The 17,840-nt window shown below is 45.8% G+C and overlaps 2 protein-coding genes across 2 annotated transcripts in view; both read right to left on the bottom strand.

The window, feature by feature from the left end:
- Nucleotides 1-356: 356 nt before the first annotated feature.
- Nucleotides 357-7,961, bottom strand: guca1d (guanylate cyclase activator 1d). The gene is made up of 4 exons (XM_085471180.1): nt 7,767-7,961; nt 5,611-5,760; nt 3,464-3,551; nt 357-3,212 (listed from the first exon to the last, which is right to left on the bottom strand). Exons 1-4 carry the CDS (start codon nt 7,959-7,961, stop codon nt 3,079-3,081), a joined length of 567 nt encoding a protein of 188 aa, XP_085327306.1. The 3' UTR covers nt 357-3,078.
- A 2,683-nt stretch (nt 7,962-10,644) lies between these two features.
- dub (duboraya) overlaps nt 10,645-17,840 on the bottom strand; it is a 13,710-nt gene continuing 6,514 nt past the window's right edge. The window contains exons 3-8 of the mRNA XM_085471179.1: nt 16,090-16,179; nt 15,775-15,843; nt 12,183-12,251; nt 11,836-12,075; nt 11,304-11,732; nt 10,645-11,209 (exon numbers count right to left, since the gene is read on the bottom strand). Coding sequence (XP_085327305.1) covers nt 11,186-11,209; nt 11,304-11,732; nt 11,836-12,075; nt 12,183-12,251; nt 15,775-15,843; nt 16,090-16,179 — 921 coding nt within the window. The 3' untranslated portion in view covers nt 10,645-11,185. The remainder of the gene's footprint in view (nt 11,210-11,303; nt 11,733-11,835; nt 12,076-12,182; nt 12,252-15,774; nt 15,844-16,089; nt 16,180-17,840) is intronic.

Raw genomic sequence — 17,840 nt, 5'->3', positions numbered from 1 at the left:
GTGGTTCCTCAGGGGTTCCACTGGACTTACTGTAAATCAGAAGCTGGACTTCACCACGTTGGATTTGAAGAATAAAAAACAACAAATCTGCGACAGGCAGACCCCTTCACCTGACTCTCAATTGATTTTAATCATGTGCTTCATGAGAGACACAAAACTGAACTACTCCTCATCATCATCATTATCAGTAAGTCCATCCAGCTGCTCTGAGATTGTAAACAGCTGGAGTGCCATCGCGTTATTGGATCAAAGTACAAAACTTTATTGTTTTTGACATTTTTGCCAGCAAAGTATCGATAAAGGTTCTTAAAAAATGAAAACACAGTGTTTGGGTTTTTTATACGTTCTTTAATGGGGCTAAATGAACAGCACACAGTTTGCTTAAAAGATTTATTGATAAGGCAGCACAATACGTGAGTGGTTAGGACTGAAGATTTTACAGGACACATTTTCACCATAAAAATCTGTTGCACAGTAGGACCTGTTAGCTTAGCCAGACATCCTCAGACCCTCCTGACGTGGTCACACATGTCACCTTGTAAAAATAAAAACATTTAAAACATTCAATCGAGCGACCTGTCGCGCAAAACTAGGCCGGTAGTGTGCTTGGCCTTTAAACTTATAGCATATGTATTGCTGTGAGAGTCCACTAGAGGGTGCAGTGGAAAAAGTGATTTATAAAAAAAACCCTCCTGATTCGTGCAGCTGAGCTGATCATTATGCCGACCGTGTTTTGCAAAAATCGATAAAAAGGTTATGATCGATATCTTGTAGACTGTGCATGCAGCCACCGCTGTTTTTTTTCCCCTTTTCCCAAATTTTGCTTATGTCTGATTTATTTTTCACACGTAGGTGAATGCAAACTTCATCTAAACGCCTGCTGTTGGTGTGTATCCTGTGGATGGATACTCTTAATTTATGCTAACGTTACTCAGTGTGCTGACACGTCCATCATCCTGTTATTATACCTAATCCTTCTCATTAACCTGCTCTCTTCTTTTTGATTTATTATTAGTGCTGACTAGCTGCAGATGAACCACCACACAGGGAAGGCGGAGCATGAAGGTTGGCAGTTAGCGTCTTAGTCATCCTCCCTCACTGGCGTTACGTTTTGTTGCTTTTGTAGTTCTCTGTATTATGAGTTGAGCTGGGAGTTACCCACAGTCTTCAGTTTTTGGTTAGATAGGAAGCAGATGGTTGGTTCACAGCCTTCTTTGTCTTTTGTTTATCTGTTTTTCCTTTGAAAGTAACTTTATTTTCATTATTATAACAGCAGCAGCATGGTGACAACTCATATTAGGTTTTCTGTGTGCCTTTGAATTTGAAGTTATAACATGTTTGGGGGCTTGTCCGGGACACAGGACCTCTCATACCTTACAACACTGTACAGTCTATACAGCAGGTGTCTTCCTGTTTAAACTCTACTCTACCCCAAAGGTTTTTTCTCCTGAAATGACCAGAAAACTTGTTTTTGATATACGGTTTTAATAACAGTGATAAAATCATTGGATATGTTGTATATTTGAGATTCCTCTGTTGAACTGTCCTCCACCCTTCATTAATGACACATCCTCAGGTATAATAATTCCACTCCAAAATGGTGGAAATGTGCGCCTGTTCACTACGTTTAACTGAAGACAGCAGGGCATTCATCTACATAAACCTGCTGAACCTTTCAGTAGATTCAGAAGAAAGTGATCAGTGGGTAAAAAGTTGTTTCATCTGTAGGTAGTGCTACTGAAACCAGTGCAGGAATGAATAAAAGTGCAATTCCAACAATGGCCACTAGATGCCATCTCTAATTCGCATTCAAAAAGCACAATTTCATTGAGTCCTTTTTTGGTCTCTTTCACTAAATCTGAGGAAGTGTGCGGGTGCTCACATCTTCATTAATATCATGTTGAGGCTTTGATGTGTTAGCTTGGTTCACTGGGAGGAGTACAAAGCTTCTCTCTGAGAAGCAGAGCAGTAGATAGTGGCATACAAATGAGGTCAAGCATAGTACTTGAGTAAATGTGCTTAGTCCTCCACTGTGAGTGAGATGATAGGTTGTTCTGCCCTCAGGCGCCCCAGTTTGGTCCGGCCTGACCCGAGTGGACCTTTGGACTGGCCTGCTGCCAATTGAGCTGATGGAGCAGCTTTGGTCCCTGAATGCACCGCTTCGCTCTGATATGGAAAGTGGATTTATCGACCCCACAGACTGTGTGTTAAACACATCACGGCTGCAAGATGTGTTTGAAACATTTAGTTTTGTCCTCAAAGACAGGAACCTGTGTGGGGGTGAAAGATGATGAAGCCTCCTCCAGAGGAAGAATCAGATCCTTTGGCAGCATTAAGAGGATCAGCTGTACGGTAATCTCCCGGCTCACAGAGACAGCACCTTCTCCAAATCACTGTCTCAGTATTACAAAACTATTAGCACACAAGTCGCTGTAGCAGTATTCTCAGACATGGATGCATAGCCACAGTTCAGGTCCTTTTACTGTGCTTCTGTCTCAGTATTGATGGACTGTTTGTTTGCAGAAAGTGTAGCTTGATGCTTTTCTTATAGATCAAAGTCAGATGAATAAATCTGGGGCGAAAATCTTTGATGTTGAGATGTTGAAAAGATTTAAAGTTTTTCTGAAAGCTCGTAGTAATTAGAAGAATTATTACTATTAGTTATTATCATCATTATTATTATTGGTAGTTGTTTTTATTAATGCTGCTGTTAAAACTCAACCTCAGGTATCTCAACTTTCTGATTCTCAGTCCAGCGTCAGTGCGACACATTTTCTAAATAGTTGAAGCAGAAATTAGCAAAATGTTGGATGAAATGAGGTTCTCTATGGCAAAGGAATATGAAGACCTTGTTCCCACTGCAGTGGTGTTGGTTCCATACATATAGCACATACAAGAGAAAGACTTGGTGGCACCACAAACTCCTGGTCCAGGGGGACCTACAGCAGGAGGGGGTTGGCAGATGCAGCTCACAGAGTCCATCGTGACCTTCTTCACATGAAAATCAGCCAGGCTTCCTCTCTGTAATGTTAAACCTGTCCAAACGGCCAATCACAGCTCACTGCTTCCACGTTTCTCTCATTGGTTGTTCCCCGTCCGGCCCTCAATAATGATCAGTAAGACCGGCGTCAGGTCCATCAGGGTCTTCAGCATGTCCATGATATCTTCGTGGTCTTTGGCTCCCTCGATGAACTCCTCCAGGGTCAGCTCACCTGCAGGGTCAGAGGTCAGAATCCATAATTTAATAAACAAAATGCCTCTTAAACACAACACAGACCAAAATGTGGAAGAGCTGCCCATCAATTATATAGTGGGAAGTCGTTTGGGGTGTAGGTCGGATCTTCAACTGTGTCGTTTACTAATTATTTGGTTGATTGTTGGCTGTCATGCGACTTTGGTCCAGATCTGGCAGAGAGGAGTTACAGAGTTTACTATCTGAGCTGGGCTCAGCTGTCTTCATTACCTTCTCCTTTCACATCAATCCTCTCAAATATGAGCGAGACGATTTCCTCGGGGTCGATGTCTTTGTTCCGTGTGATGTCTTGGATGGCCTGCAGATGGAGACACCAAGGACAAATAACAAGGTTCTCAATAAGTTTCTGAATCATGAAGATGAGTCAGCATTCAGTAAAATAATCTCTGACTGAGCTTAACGTTTTGTATCGGTCAGTTTCAGGTTTTTTATAACTAGTAATGGGTACCGGTATCCCGTGCCATGATGGCACCGGTTGTGACATAAACGGTAGTAACCAAACCAAAAAGCAGCGCACATTTCGGTGCTTTTTTTCCCCTGAGCTGTGATACACTTCTAGCCAATCATTTTACGTTTCTGAAGATAGTAGGCGGGGCCAGGTACGTACGTTCTTTTAGAGCAGAGCTACAGATTAAAAATGCCCAAGGTGAAGCGGTCAAAGTCTGGCTGTACTTCACAGCAAAAGATGCAAACTCAGCAGCAACAAGTGCTTTAAGCTGATACTGTGATACTGTCAAAGGAGGTAACGCCTCAAATCTGATGAAACACCTGGCGACGCATAGCGTTTTTTTAAAAGCAGAGAAATGCACCGTATTTGATAGCTTGCTGCGAGACCTCACACCGAGCACATCTACTGCGGGTGTGGTGCCCGTTATCAGACCCGGAGTTAGCAACATCCCCCAAAAACACGAAGAGGAGAGTCCTGGCCCCTAGCCCTGCCAGTGTAGCAGAAATGATGAGGATGATGATGCAGCAGCAGCCGTTCTTCTCTGCGTGAGTAGCTTAATGTTGCTCGTGTGTAATTTATGTTGAGTAGGCTAACCACGTTATTACATTAATGCATGTAAGGTGAACTAGCAAACATCATCATAGCTACATGTGGCTGTCTTCTTGTTTGATGGCAGATACTCCCTTCACCCTGGCCAAAAAGGCTAAAATGACCAAAGAAAAAGTGGAAAACAGTTAAACATGAGAGGTTTTTGGACAAAGTTTGTGTTTTTTCCATTGTTTAAGCACTGCTTCCAGCCAAGAGTGATACCATATATGCCCCATAGCTGCAGAAAAGGCTAACATTGTTATCTTTTTACAAAAAAACAGCTGAATATGAGAGGTTTTTGGACCAATTTTGTGTTCTCCATTCTTTAAGCACCGGTTTGAGCACCGTTTAAGCACCGGCACCGTTTCAGAACTACTGGTTTGGCACCGGTATCGGATAAAACCTAAACGATACCCATCCCTATTCATAACTGCTGCTGCAGGGATCGCTCAGTCCAAAGAAGAAGAACCAATGATGTCACGAGGTTCTTCTTCACCACCATGGCCGGTGAAAGCCTGAAACAAACACGTGTTCCTGTCAGGAGCGATTCAGCTGTAAAAGATCAAAGAATCCACGTTAGGATGCAAACAGAGGACCTGGAGGGGGCGTGGTGGTCTCACCAGCTGTTTGCTAAGTTGTTCATGTTCAGGTTGGAAGGAACCCTTTTATAATGCTAACTCATATTTCGTATCTGACGAGTGAGCATTCGGCCACCAGTCTGGTTACTCTGCAGGGAACGACCAGTACTGTGGTTTAGCTCACGGTATCCGTGTCCGAGGCTCCGAGATTACCAACTCCAGAAGCTGAATCAGATGTTTCCGATGCTTTAAAGATGTCCTGGTAAATGTAATCTTGTTCTCCATGTTCTCTGGTCCACGACTGGTCAGAACACAAAGGGAACGGCTTGTTCCACTTTCAGCAGTTTCCTTGACTGATTGATTGAGCTCAGAGGATTAGCAGCGGTCTAAGTTCAGAGCTAATCCAGCCCTGTTCTCTGTGCTGCTGATTCAGGATCCATGTGGAGAGGGACGCTCTTGATTTCAGTCCAACTTTCCTGTAAAGCTGGAAATATTGCAGATGTCTAGTGTGTGAGTTTGAAACCAGTTTTCTATAAATACATAAACCTTTCTGTGGGACTAAGACAAAATGTAATTGCTGCACCGACCTTAAAAGACACCATGACATCATTTGAAGCTTGAAGCAGTCGACACAGTGTCAGCGGGATTAAACTGTCTTAAGATAGAAGCTGAGCAGGCAGCATTAAAAAGCTCAAAGACAGGAGAAGATTAAGCCTGTGTCAGCGTGGTGGTCCGTTCATTACCGTGAAGATGGTCTCCAGCTCTTCCTTGTCGATCTTTCCGTTGCCGTCCTGGTCGAACAGTTTGAAGTACCACTTCAGTTTCTGGTTGATTTCTCCCTTCAGCATCAGGCTGATGGCTGCGATGTACTCCACAAAGTTAATGTAGCCATCCTGCAGACACGAAGCAGGGAGTTAAAACCGCACCAGCGAGGGGGCGTTCAGGGACATCCTGTAAGATTCACACCTCAGTTTTAATATGGACGTTTGTTCAGCTTCACAAAACCAAAGCAAAGCAAACGTGACAGACAGAGAGTCTGATGCTGTGGTTCAGCTGTGCAATAATTCTGCACATTAAAAACTGTAGGTTTATGTTACTGTAATACTTACAGGGGTTTTATGACCAGTTTCCACAACAGCAAAACTCGTAGATGAGACTAACAATCATCAGCATTCTTGGGTTGCACATTCACCGATCATCTGACACTGAATCCCAGCTCCTGATTGGTCAGACTGCGGCTTCAGTCCATCACGTGGTGCTCAGTTTGAGGACTCAAAGTGCTTTTTTCACCACGCAGGTTGGAGGAGCCCAGGATCGAACCACCAACCATCCACATTATAAAACCACCTCCTAAAGTCTCCACACAGAGCTCAACCATTCATGCCTCCAGGCCTCTGTGGGAGGACCTCTTACACCTGAACATCCACCCAGTTCCAGCTTTATTGAAATGTGGACTACTTGTTGTAATAAATGGTTAAAATGCCTCCTGCTCTTTATATTTTACACATGTCGTTGCTGCAGGCTGAAGCCTTTAATCCAGAGGTGGCAGAAGTACAGATACCCGGGTTTAAAAATACTGCGGTAAAAGCTGAAGGGTGAAAAAGTACCGAGTCTGAAATGTACTCAGAGTCAGAAAGGACAAAGCGAACTGAACCTTGTGCTATATTAAGAAAATAATAAAATAATTTTAGTACATGAGATCATTTACCTGGAGATCTCCTGCTGCCCTTCACCTAATCACAGCATCCTCACACACACAGCTCTGCATGCTGATGGAGCAGGAAGTCCTGCCTCTCCCGGTCGAGCGAGCGCTCTGCACCACAGAGCGATTTTAACGTTTCCATGAAAGCTTTGAGTTTAAAGACTCGTGTTCACAGTATGAGCAACATTTCACATGTGCTGACGTCTGGTTTCATGTTGACAAGAATCAACCTCCAGACTGAAACATGGAGCTGCAGTTCATCTGGTGTCCAGCAGGGGCAGCAGAGTCAGTCCCATAGACTGCCATGTTAAACCTGACAGCAGAATAAACATGTTTGCAGCCTGATACACAAACTGGTCTCTGTGGAGAACTTTTAAACTGCATTCAGAATTAAGGTTGGTGTTATTAGAGGCGTGGCCTCTGTGACTGACAGGTGGATGGTGGCACTTTGATGACATCATGTGACCAATAGCACGGCTGCTGTGAGTTTCTAGGAGTTTATTCGGACTGACTCTTACATGTAACCACGACTACACCATCACCTACGTTAATATTTCAAAACGAGGGATTTCTGATTTGAAGATTCATGTGGTCGCATAGCAACAGCTGCCCAGGCGACACACTGTCAACAGGTTTCTGTGTAAAACTTTATATTCAGCCTTGTATGTGAACATCGACCACAAGCTTCTGTGTCCACTACTTTAAAAACATAGCCTTTAGATATCTGATGACTGGTTTTGGTACATCCTGTATCCACAGTCAGATTTATCAATAAGGAAAGCCCGGTCAGCATTATTGATTATTGATCGGGCTGATTCACAAGCTGCAGAGCTCTCAGCTCAGCCCTACAAGCAGTAGGTCGAGTTTTCTCTCATAAATCAGACGTTTTCATTTCAAAGCACATCCCATGTAGAGTCTTTCTTTCTTTAAGCTGAGCTTTCATGTGACCTTTAACCCCACTTTAGTAACACTCGTCTCAAATTGATATCAAAGCCTCATAACCAGCTGTCATACTACCAGCCTGATATAACAGGTTATATGTCATTATTAGATGTTTTGGTCTAATAAGGTGCAGGAAAGCAAATCAGCTCTAAACCCGTCGACGTGTCACTGCTGTCAGATTACTTTTACTTTCCTGCAGAAGCCGCGTCCTATAAACATGGAAGAACAGGCTGGGCAAACTGACGTGGAACGCACCCCGTCCATGTCGAAGGTGAAGAAGACCTGCTCCACGTAGCGGTTGGCGTCCTCGTTCATGCCCTTCAGGTTGAGTATGGCCTTCAGCTCGAACAGCGTGATGAGGCCTGACGGAGACTCCTTCATGAACTTGTTGTACCAGTGGTGCATGTCCTCTGCCAGGATGTCGTCCAGGGTCGAGCCGTGGTTCCCCATGGCGGAGGAGACCAAGGCCCAGTGCGCTGCTTGTTAAAGGCGGTCTGCAGTCCTGCGATCCTCCTCAGGACAGGAAACCCCACAGAAGACGATCAGGCTGCAGGCGGAGGCTCGAGGTGGCCCACATCCAGGCTGCCGTGACTCTGCAGGCACCGAGCGAACCTCAGGACTCTGTAACCCTCTTAGGTCCTGCAGGAAGAACCAAAGAAGCACTGAAAATAACTCCCTAATGAGATCACCACAGGGCTGTGCTGTGGAGGCCGATCCAGGACAGGAGGGCGGGATGGCCCTGGAAGCAGAATTATGTAACCGGCTCACCTGGCAGGCTGCGTTCACACAGAGAGGTTTCCCACGCAGGACGTTCCTCGCTGCTCAGCTGAGGGGAAAAGTTCAGAAACACACGAGAACCAAGGAGAAAGACGCCCACGCCAGAGAACAAGCAGACCACTGAAGACCAAGACCAGCTGCTCCCACGGTGCAGGGATCCAGAAACGTCTGTGACTATTTTTCTCCTTCTTTCACACGAGCAGGAAGTGAAGGAGGCACGAGAACTGATGACTTCAAAGCAGTTACTTTGGTTTAGTTTCTTTCAAAGCTCTGCTGCGTGTCAGTTTCTGTTCTGGAAAGTTTGCTTTAAGTAAGTTACCCATGGCCGTTTCCTTAATTATTCCACCCAACGCCTGAAACCACGGCCCGAGCATCAGCGGCCTCAAGCAGAGACGCACGGCGCTCTAATCAGATCATCCAGGCAGCGGCTCGACCTGCCGGCAGGTTAAATCAGAGCTGAGACGTCCTGTTGGTCACACTTTCATCAAACAAGAAAAATAAACACAAAATGTCGTTTCTGGTCACTTTGACCTGATCAGTGAGTTTCTCCTTAAACTCATGGATGTCATTTTTGTTTAGTCTCTTTATTATTGTTGAATCGTGACCTCTGACCTTAGCTCAGACATGTGAAGCCTGCAGGTCTTCTTCTGGGTTCTTCTCTGAAGAGTAATTTTGGTCAGCCGGTCACTCCTGGGAAGGTTCACCCACTGTGGGTTTTCTCCCACTGTGGATCACTGGAGTCAGACTGATGATGTCACTGACTCTGGTGCTTCTTTACAGCAGGAAGTGTCTGAGATCTTTGGCCTGCTTCACGTTGTCACACTGTTTCACATCACTGAAGGCTCAGATGTGAAGATTAAATCTGGCCCGAGTCTTACTGAGGTTGGTCAGGACGCCATGTTCATCATCTCATCGTACCTGATGTGATTTCATGATGTCTCTAAATTTTGAGAGGATTTTTTTTTTCTTGTGTTTTGACCTTGGAAGTTTTTACCTGCTGCTGAATGAGCGTACGAAGTTCCATTAGTTTGTCATTATTATCAGGAAGTCCTAAAAACTCTCTGAAAAGCCTTCAGCTAATCCAAAATGCTGCAGCAAGAGTCCTGACAGGGACTAGAAAGAGAGAGCAGATTTCTCCTGTTTTGGCTTCCTGTTAAATCCAGAATTCAAAATCCTGCTCCTCACATACAAGGTCTTAAATAATCAGGCCCCATCTTATCTTAATGACCTTGTAGTACCATATCACCCTATTAGAGCACTTCGCTCTCGCTCTGCAGGCCTACTTGTTGTTCCTAGAGTATTTAAAAGTAGAATGGGAGGCAGAGCCTTCAGTTTTCAGGCCCCTCTTCTGTGGAACCAGCTTCCAGTTTGGATTCAGGAGACAGACACTATCTCTACTTTCAAGATTAGGCTTCAAACTTTCCTTTTTGCTAAAGCATATAGTTAGGGCTGGACCAGGTGATCCTGAATCCTCCCTTAGTTATGCTGCAATAGATGTAGGCTGCTGGGGATTCCCATGATGCATTGAGTTTTTCCTTTCCAGTCACCTTTCTCACTCACTATGTATTAACAGGCCTCTCTGCATTGAATCATATCTGTTATTAACCTCTGTCTCTCTTCCACAGCATGTCTTTATCCTGTCTTCCTTCTCTCACCCCAATTGGTCGCAGCAGATGGCCCCGCCCCTCCCTGAGCCTGGTTCTGCCGGAGGTTTCTTCCTGTTAAAAGGGAGTTTTTCCTTCCCACTTTTTCCTCCTCACACGTTGTGTACCATTGTAATAGATTAACCTATTGGTTATCGGGCGATCGTGGCTCAAGAGTTGAGAGTTTGCCTTGTATTCGGAAGGTTGCCGGTTCGAGCCCCGGCTTGGACAGTCTCGGTCGTTGTGTCCTTGGGCAAGACACTTCACCCGTTGCCTACTGGTGGTGGTCAGAGGGCCTGGTGGCGCCAGTGTCCGGCAGCCTCGCCTCTGTCAGTGCGCCCCAGGGTGGGTGTGGCTACGATGTAGCTGCCATCACCAGTGTGTGAATGGGTGGATGACTGGATATGTAAAGTGCTTTGGGGTCCTTAGGGACGAGTAAAGCGCTATATAAATACAGACCATTTACCATATTGTTAATTTGGAGACTACGATGAGTCTTTATTTGTAAAGATAAAACTTTTTAAAATACAGTTAAAAGTCTCAAATTTCTACTCTGTGCTTCACCAGAGCTCAGTGGGCCAGACTTGTACAGCTGACATCCACCTTCATGTGTTTAACGCCCCTGATAAGTTTGCATTATCAGGGGCGTGTCCTGTTTGACTGACAGGTAGCTTCGTCATCGCGCTGCAGCTGTGACACGGAAAAATCAGAAGTCATTAGCAACTCTTTATTTCTTTGAGCACTGCCAGATAAAATAAAACAGAGCAGATCATCATTATGGTAGCAAAAGTATTTTAATTTCATCATCAGAAGCACTTTGTGACGTCACCGCCTCCTCAGGCTGCGTGTCGCCATCCAATCAAAACCTCGGAGGTTCCCAGAAATCAGTCAAACCTAACGAGGCTTCGAGGGTTCCCTCACAGCTGTGGCTTTAAACACAGACACAAACCATTTATCATCATCATCATCATCATCATGGTAGGCAGCACACAGTAAGAACAGACAGGTCACAGTATATATGGCTAAACAGGAAGAATGCAGTGTTGTGGTGTGGAAAGGCGTTGAGTGGAAACGAACAAGCTCGGCTGGACCTTCGCACGATTGGCCGAGCGTCTTCGCTCATTCGCAGATGGCGGGCGGCGCCTCAGAGTTTCTAAATATTCGCCTCCTGAGCGTCTGCAGGCCTCTTCAGTCAGGTGTAGCTGATACGGGGTTTCTCTCCCAGCACTCCAGGGGCTCGTCGACGCGTGGTCCTCATCGGGCTGAGCTTGTTGCTTCCTGCGGGGGAAACGTTGCAGTTTTTCAGTACATGTACACAAAGTACACAGAGTACTGCACTGATGTCACTCTGGAAGGAGAACAGGTACTTCACCTCGCTCTGTTCTTCTTCTTTGCCGTCTGTCAGTGTAGCGTCTTCGGTCGGGTCCTGTTTCTGCGTCTCTGGCGACCTCGGCTCCTCCTCCTTCTTCTCTGATGATGATGGTGCCTCCTCCTCCTCTTCTTCTGCAGACCCTTTCTCTCCCTCCTGCACATCACCGTCGCCGCTCTTTGGCTCTTCCTCTTCGTGAGTTTGGTTTTTCTCAGCAGCTGTTGGGGCGTCTGTTTGATCCTCCTTCTTGAACACGTCACCCTCACTGCCCTGCTCGCCGTCCTGCTTGCCGCCTGCTGCAGTTTTGTCAGCGGGGTCAGTTGTGGAGCTCACCTGTGTGTCTGATGCATCTTTGGCCTCCACCTCTCCACTGCTGGATGTCCTGTGGCGGCGTGATGGCGGACGGCGGCGGATGGAGTGGCGAGCTCTGCCCTGGAGGAGAACCAAAGGGTGATCAACTGAGTGTTTAGGCTGGCCGGCGCAGGTATTTACAGGTCACTGAATGCATCACATGAACGCCTTGGAGGGGTCTCACCTTGTTGATGCTCTGCAGGACCGATCCCTCCGCCACAGTGGCAGGTTCCTCAAAAGAGGCGGGGCCTTCCGTTTCAGTTACAGGAGAGGTGACTGGGCTGGTGGGGGTTGCTGAGGACGAGGTGGTTACTGAGGTAGCAGGTGGGGCGGAGCCAGGGGAGGGCAGGGGGAAGTTGAGAGGCAGCATCCTGATGCCAGGGCTCTTCATAGGAGGACCCGTGGGCGAGAGCACGAGTTCAGCCTGCAAAGTGATGTCAGAGCGATGTCAGAGTGATGTCAGAGTGATGTCAGAGTGATGTCGGTGCATGTTTACACCAGCAGGGGGCAGCAGAAACCTGCTGGACTCACCTGGATTTTCTCAATTAGACCAGAGTTCCTCTTGACTTTGACAGGTGACGTCGGGGCACCTGCAGGAGGCTGACACACACACACACACACACACACACACAGGTGCGTTTATTTCGTAGATCTTCATGTAAATGTGGAGACCAGACGAGGAGCTCCTCGGGAACGTGACCTCAGCTCTCGATTGTCATGTTTAATTTTTGTGCCTTTTTTCCGTCACCACACCAGAAGAACGTGAAACTGTATAAAACTAAAGTGTTCAGTCACAGTTCGTGGATTTTCTTTGACAATATATCCCATCATGCTCTTGAGTTACCTCTGAAGGGTGCGTGGACTCGAGCAACGACGATTATTGGCTCAAACTTAAATATTACAAACAGTGCAACTAAATTGCAGATATAAAGGCCCAGTTTACAACAACAGACACCTCGAGGTGCTGATTGTTGTAGGAAAGAGACTCTGACGATCAGAGCAAGCACTTGGCAACAGTGGGAAGGAAAAAGTGCCATTTAACAAGAAGAAATGTCCTGCAGAACCAGCATCAGGATCTGTGTCTACTTCCTGTTTGTATCGAGAGTGACGAACTGGGCGGCTGCGGTGAAGAGAGGATGCTCCACCTACCTATCTGTGGTCATGAGTCAGTGACAGGGAACACAGCGGTGTTTCCCCCACAGGTCGCAGGGCTCAGCCTCGGAGAAGCTGCGACTCCTTGGAACATAGCTGGACTGGCCATCGGGCATACCGGGCATTTGCCCGGTGGGCCGCTGGCGATATTTTGATTTTATGGGCCGATGGATTTTTTTTTTTTTTTTTTTTTTAGGAAGGGTATATATAATGAAAGGTGTTGGATTGGCCAATTGGTTATGATCGACTCTGGGCTGGACCAATTACAGCCGAGGAGGCCGGATGCACCCTCCCCCTTGTTTAGCAATCAGGTGATTTTCGCACATTGCATGCCAGGAACTCATGGCAAAACAATCCAAGTACCGCATCAAATGCAAGCATTTGCAGCACCACAAAACGTTCATTCTCTGGTTCCAATACCTTCTTGCTTTTTCTTTGCCGCACAAAAAAGGAATGTACAAAACAAAAGGAGAACAATGCCGGTCCGTACAAAGACAGACTCGACGAAAAGACCAAGAAAAGATACGAGGAAAAAATCAAAGGAGTGAAAGGGTCAGACCCTTACGAGCACACAGAGGGACAAAAGACGTTAGCGTGCTGCCCAACTTTCACCACGCTCATATTTATAATTATACGGTTCTTGGAGTGAGTGCATACACTCATGAAGTTTAGTAACTTCAGGTCACTGCAACAAGCCCAGGTACAGTTTACCGACGGATGGGTGCAGGACCTTGAAATGCACCGTGTAGAACGAAAGACCATCGTACATATCATAAGTTTACCAGTCTCACAAATCGTCGTCATAAATACACATTCATTAACCGTTTATTAATATAACCTTTGAGCTCAACCGTAATTAATTAGTAATGGAAATAATTTCTGGTAGCATTACAGAAATGTAGCAGTGACAATAATATTGTATGCTGTAATCGTACTGGACAATTAGTGATACAAAACAACTGTTTTATCCTGTGAATAAAAGTATATGTTTTTGTCAATGTACCATAATAACAGAAGCGAAACACAATATTGTGTCAGGACAATTTACTATTTATTCATAATAAATAAAGGAGCATAGCGCGACAATTTCTGTTCAGCGCCAGACTTATTTGTAACCTATATCACCAATTATGTTAAGAAAAATGACGTATTAACTACTACAAAACTCTGACCTTTGTGGGAATGCTTGGAGCAGACTAACATGTGAGCTGGAGGGTTCTGAGACGTTATATTTGGTATATCCAGACCATCTGTCGGCTCTTACTTTGGAAACATGGCTTAAAAAATTTCTCTTCAACGACGTAATCCAATAAAAAAAACAAAAAAACGATCTCTTTACCCGTCGGCTTCCCGTGGCTGTCATGCGACCGGCTATTGCAGTTAATAATACAACAGCTTCTTGCCATTTTTTGTGTTTCTTTTTATCGCTGTGTAACTGAGTTCAATTGAAAGCCTGCGTGCGCTAGTACCTCTTGCCACAAGTTCCCAGAATCCTTTGCGGTTTTACCCCAGAATGACGTCACATTTTCAATCTTTATCCTGGTGGGCCGGTCTCTAGTCAAAATGCCCGGGCCGATTTTTTGTCCCAGTCCAGCCTTGCCTTGGAATGAAAATGAGCCGGATGAGGTGGTCTGGACACCCAGTCCGGCGTAGTCTGTGTTTAATATGGCTTTTGTGTTGTTAACATGTTTAATGTTTTGTATTTTCTTCTATTTGATCTCAAAAAGCTCCTAAAACAGTCAGTGATCACTGTTGACCTCCCTCGGCTTTTATTACCGCTAATCATTTATTTAAGCTCAGTTTTTAAAACCTTAGGATGTAACTACAGCCCAGCCCATGCAGCAGTACATGAATGACTAACCTCGTATTGTGGATGGATTATCTCAGTTGTTCTCCTGGCTGAAGTTTGGTCCTTTTACAGCATCCTGCCATGCGATTACATTTGTTCCTGACCACCGAGAACACTCACGTTAACTTTTATCGAGTGGAAAAAAAGTTAGCTTGTTTATATTATGCTAACATAGCTGTGTCGCTAGCGGTCACGTAGCACATCATTATATACCAGCTAGCCCAACTTCAGTAACCCTACAAACGTCACTGCTGTTTAGTTTTCTGTCTTCATTTATGTTGGAAGTGATAGCAGAGCTGTACGTTTGAATTTGTTTCCAAAACCCCGCAGTCAGGACATGCTATATTGTATTTAGATAGAAGCTAGCGAGCTAACTCCCTGCTAACTTTAACTCCGTTAAATGTCATAAATTCCGTTTTCACGGATGCCTGGATGTTAAACTCAATTGTTACACCTGGTAGAGCAGAACGCTGATCATTTTATTAAAGATGAAAGACTTTAGACAGTTTTTCAACTCTCAGTAATGCCATAGTGATCGTTTGATATATGGACCTGCAGCGGAGTTTAGACCCAGACACAGCTAGTGACGTCAGACTTAATGACCTGATCGGCTGTGATTCAGGTCTATGCTGACCAAACCACGGAGAGGACGGAGCACGGCACGAAAGTTGCCATTGACGGTGGTTATCAGTGAAGATGTTTGAGGCGTTTTTGTCTTTTTCTGCTTCCTTTGCAGAAGCGCTTCACACTTCCTGAGCCTGGTTCTGCCGCAGGTTTCTTCCTGTTACAGGACAGTTTTTCCTTCTCACTGTTGCCATGTGCTGCTCTGAGGCGGCGGCCTGAATGGTGGAGTTTCTCTGTTTTATTGTGATTTAAGACTAAATAAAATAAAAAATCTGTTGTATTGAACTAAATAGTTTTGTCATTTTTTCTGAGTCATAAATCAGTAATTTCATCATTTTTAACTGTTTCCTGCCATTTGTGTTGTTTTTGTGTTTGTGTAGTCTTTGTTTTAACTGAACCTTCACACATCAGTGCCCCACCAGACCATCGGCTGGCTTTGAACATATTCCAGGCGTCTTCATAGTTTTGTCATGTTCCCTAATCTCATCTCTGTCTCACCTCCTGCTCGCCTCCCTGGGGTTTGGACAGCTGTAGAGTGCGTGGCGGTCGCCGTCTGACCGGCTTCTCCTGGTAAACGACAAAAACAGCAGTTAAAAAAAAGACCATTACTCCCAGTATGGACACCTGTCCTAAAAGGTTGCCAGTTTGATTCCCTGAATCAGTCAGATCCTATCACCATGTGTGAGTCTGATATGAGTTACTGATTCTTCCCGAGTCCATAAATCTGACTGTTAGCAGATGATAGCAGGTCTGCACTGGACGTGTCTATGTCCTGGTGTGTGTAGCGTACGTGCTGGCTGTTGTCACACTCACCTGTTCATTCCCGGCGGGGCTTTGTGGCGGAGCCGCACCTTTGAACCTCCTGGCGAGTTCAGCCACGGAGCGCTGCGACGTAGCCTGCTCCTGAGGACGGAGAGGAGAGACCAGGTGAGCAAGCAGGTGAAGGCGGTGATGATATCAGTAACGATAGACACGAGCGATGTGTCTGCAGCAGATTTCATCGTGTTAAAGATTTTTAGGATTGGAGTTTGTCTCTGTGTGACGCTTCGTCCACTCTGAGGTCATCACGCCCGGATCTTTCCTGTGCGCGCTGCAGCAGGACGGACGGTAAGAACATCTGTCCTACTTGCAGCTTTCAAATGGTGAACTGACAGGTGTTGAGGTAAAGTCAACGCGTCACTGCTCATTGATGAGCCGTCCAATCACGAGTCTGTAATCTGAGGAAGGTGTAACTTGGTATCCTGATCATTTTGGTTCATTTATTCCTGAGAATAAAAAGTGAGGAACTGGAGTCGGCTTTAGACCCCGCCCCCACAGAGGCATACGTAAAGTAGTGCAAACATGATTTGTGGGAGCAGTGGAGTCCGTGTGGCAGCGTGTCAGCAGCGTAACCGTGTTAGGATGGAGGCGTGTCAGCTCGTTCGCTCAGAGCTGTTTCTTCTACAACAGATGAGACCGAAGTGGAGATGTTTGTTCATATGTAGCACGTTTCTACTCTGTCTGAACACACCTTTATTTCTCTACGTGAGCTCTGTCTATCACATGGATGCACGTGGAGCAGCTTGGGGTTAGTATGTTGCCAGCATGCAGACTGGGATCAAACCACCAACCTCCTGAGTACCAGTTGACACGCTCTACCACCTGAGCTACAGCCACGTCCATGAAGCCCAAACCAAACACCTCAGACGAGCTGTCAGCCGATGGTCTGAGTGAACTCCTCCGTATGAGTCCAATCTGTCCCACAGCTGAAGCTGGGACCAGATCCAAACTTCAACAGAACGACTGAAAAAGAACGGAGCTGCTGCAGAGCTCAGAGAGCCGTGCATGAATGAATGCTGCAAGCCTTAAAGTGGGCGTGGTTTCTTGGTCACATGGCCCTAAACTTTATTTATGAGCTATGTTTTCAGTTTTAAAGTCGTCAAACCCTCGTGTTTTGCTGGATAATGTTACTTTGAGACTTTGAGTTGCAGAGATTCAGTTGATGGTTTCGTGTTCCTGCATTAGAGAACGCGCCCACGGTTCTTCAGCTCAGAGGAATGTTAAAAGCTTTAAAAATAAATACACGCCGACATGTGAACAACAAGAAAACACCCACTCTTCACGGACGACGCGTCGATCCTGGCGGTGTTCCATTTGACTGACAGCAACCAACAAAAACACAGCCCTCAAACAGGGAGATGGGACTGCCCGTCCTCACAGAGCTGAAACACACATGGGTCCCCACAAAGGCAGGTATTCAGGGACACACCAACACAGCTGTTGACGTGTGGTTGATCCGGGCTGAAGGCCTCACATTGCTGACATTCAACAGATAATGAAATCACATCGCCTCAAGGACACACACACACACACACACACACACACACACACACACATGCCCTCTCAGAGTCGTGTGCATTGTTTCCATGGTGTGTGTTTGACCCATAAACTGAAGTTAGAAAGTGATGAAAAAAGCAAAACAGCCGTTAAACCACTTCCTCTTTGCTGTTGTGTGTGTGTGTGTGTGTCTGTGTGTGTGTGTGTGTGAGTGTGTGAGTGTGTGTGTGAGTGTGTGTGAGTGTGTC

The sequence above is a fragment of the Copadichromis virginalis genome, linkage group LG10, assembly GCF_057382275.1.
Source record: "Copadichromis virginalis isolate Kocher_CV1m ecotype Utaka linkage group LG10, C_Virginalis_male_GT1.1, whole genome shotgun sequence".
NCBI classification, from domain to species: Eukaryota; Metazoa; Chordata; class Actinopteri; order Cichliformes; family Cichlidae; genus Copadichromis; species Copadichromis virginalis.
The sequence above is the reverse complement of the archived record's forward strand: the minus strand, read 5'-3'. Positions and strand labels throughout refer to the sequence as shown.

Excerpts from the sequence above, each read along its gene's own strand:
- guca1d (XM_085471180.1), bottom strand. The coding sequence starts at position 7,961 with ATGGGGAACCACGGCTCGACCCTGGACGACATCCTGGCAGAGGACATG. Across the intron at positions 3,552-5,610 it reads AGCTGGAGACCATCTTCACG|GCCATCCAAGACATCACACG; the intron begins GTAATGAACGGA and ends CTCCATCTGCAG. Across the intron at positions 3,213-3,463 it reads GATTGATGTGAAAGGAGAAG|GTGAGCTGACCCTGGAGGAG; the intron begins GTAATGAAGACA and ends CTGACCCTGCAG.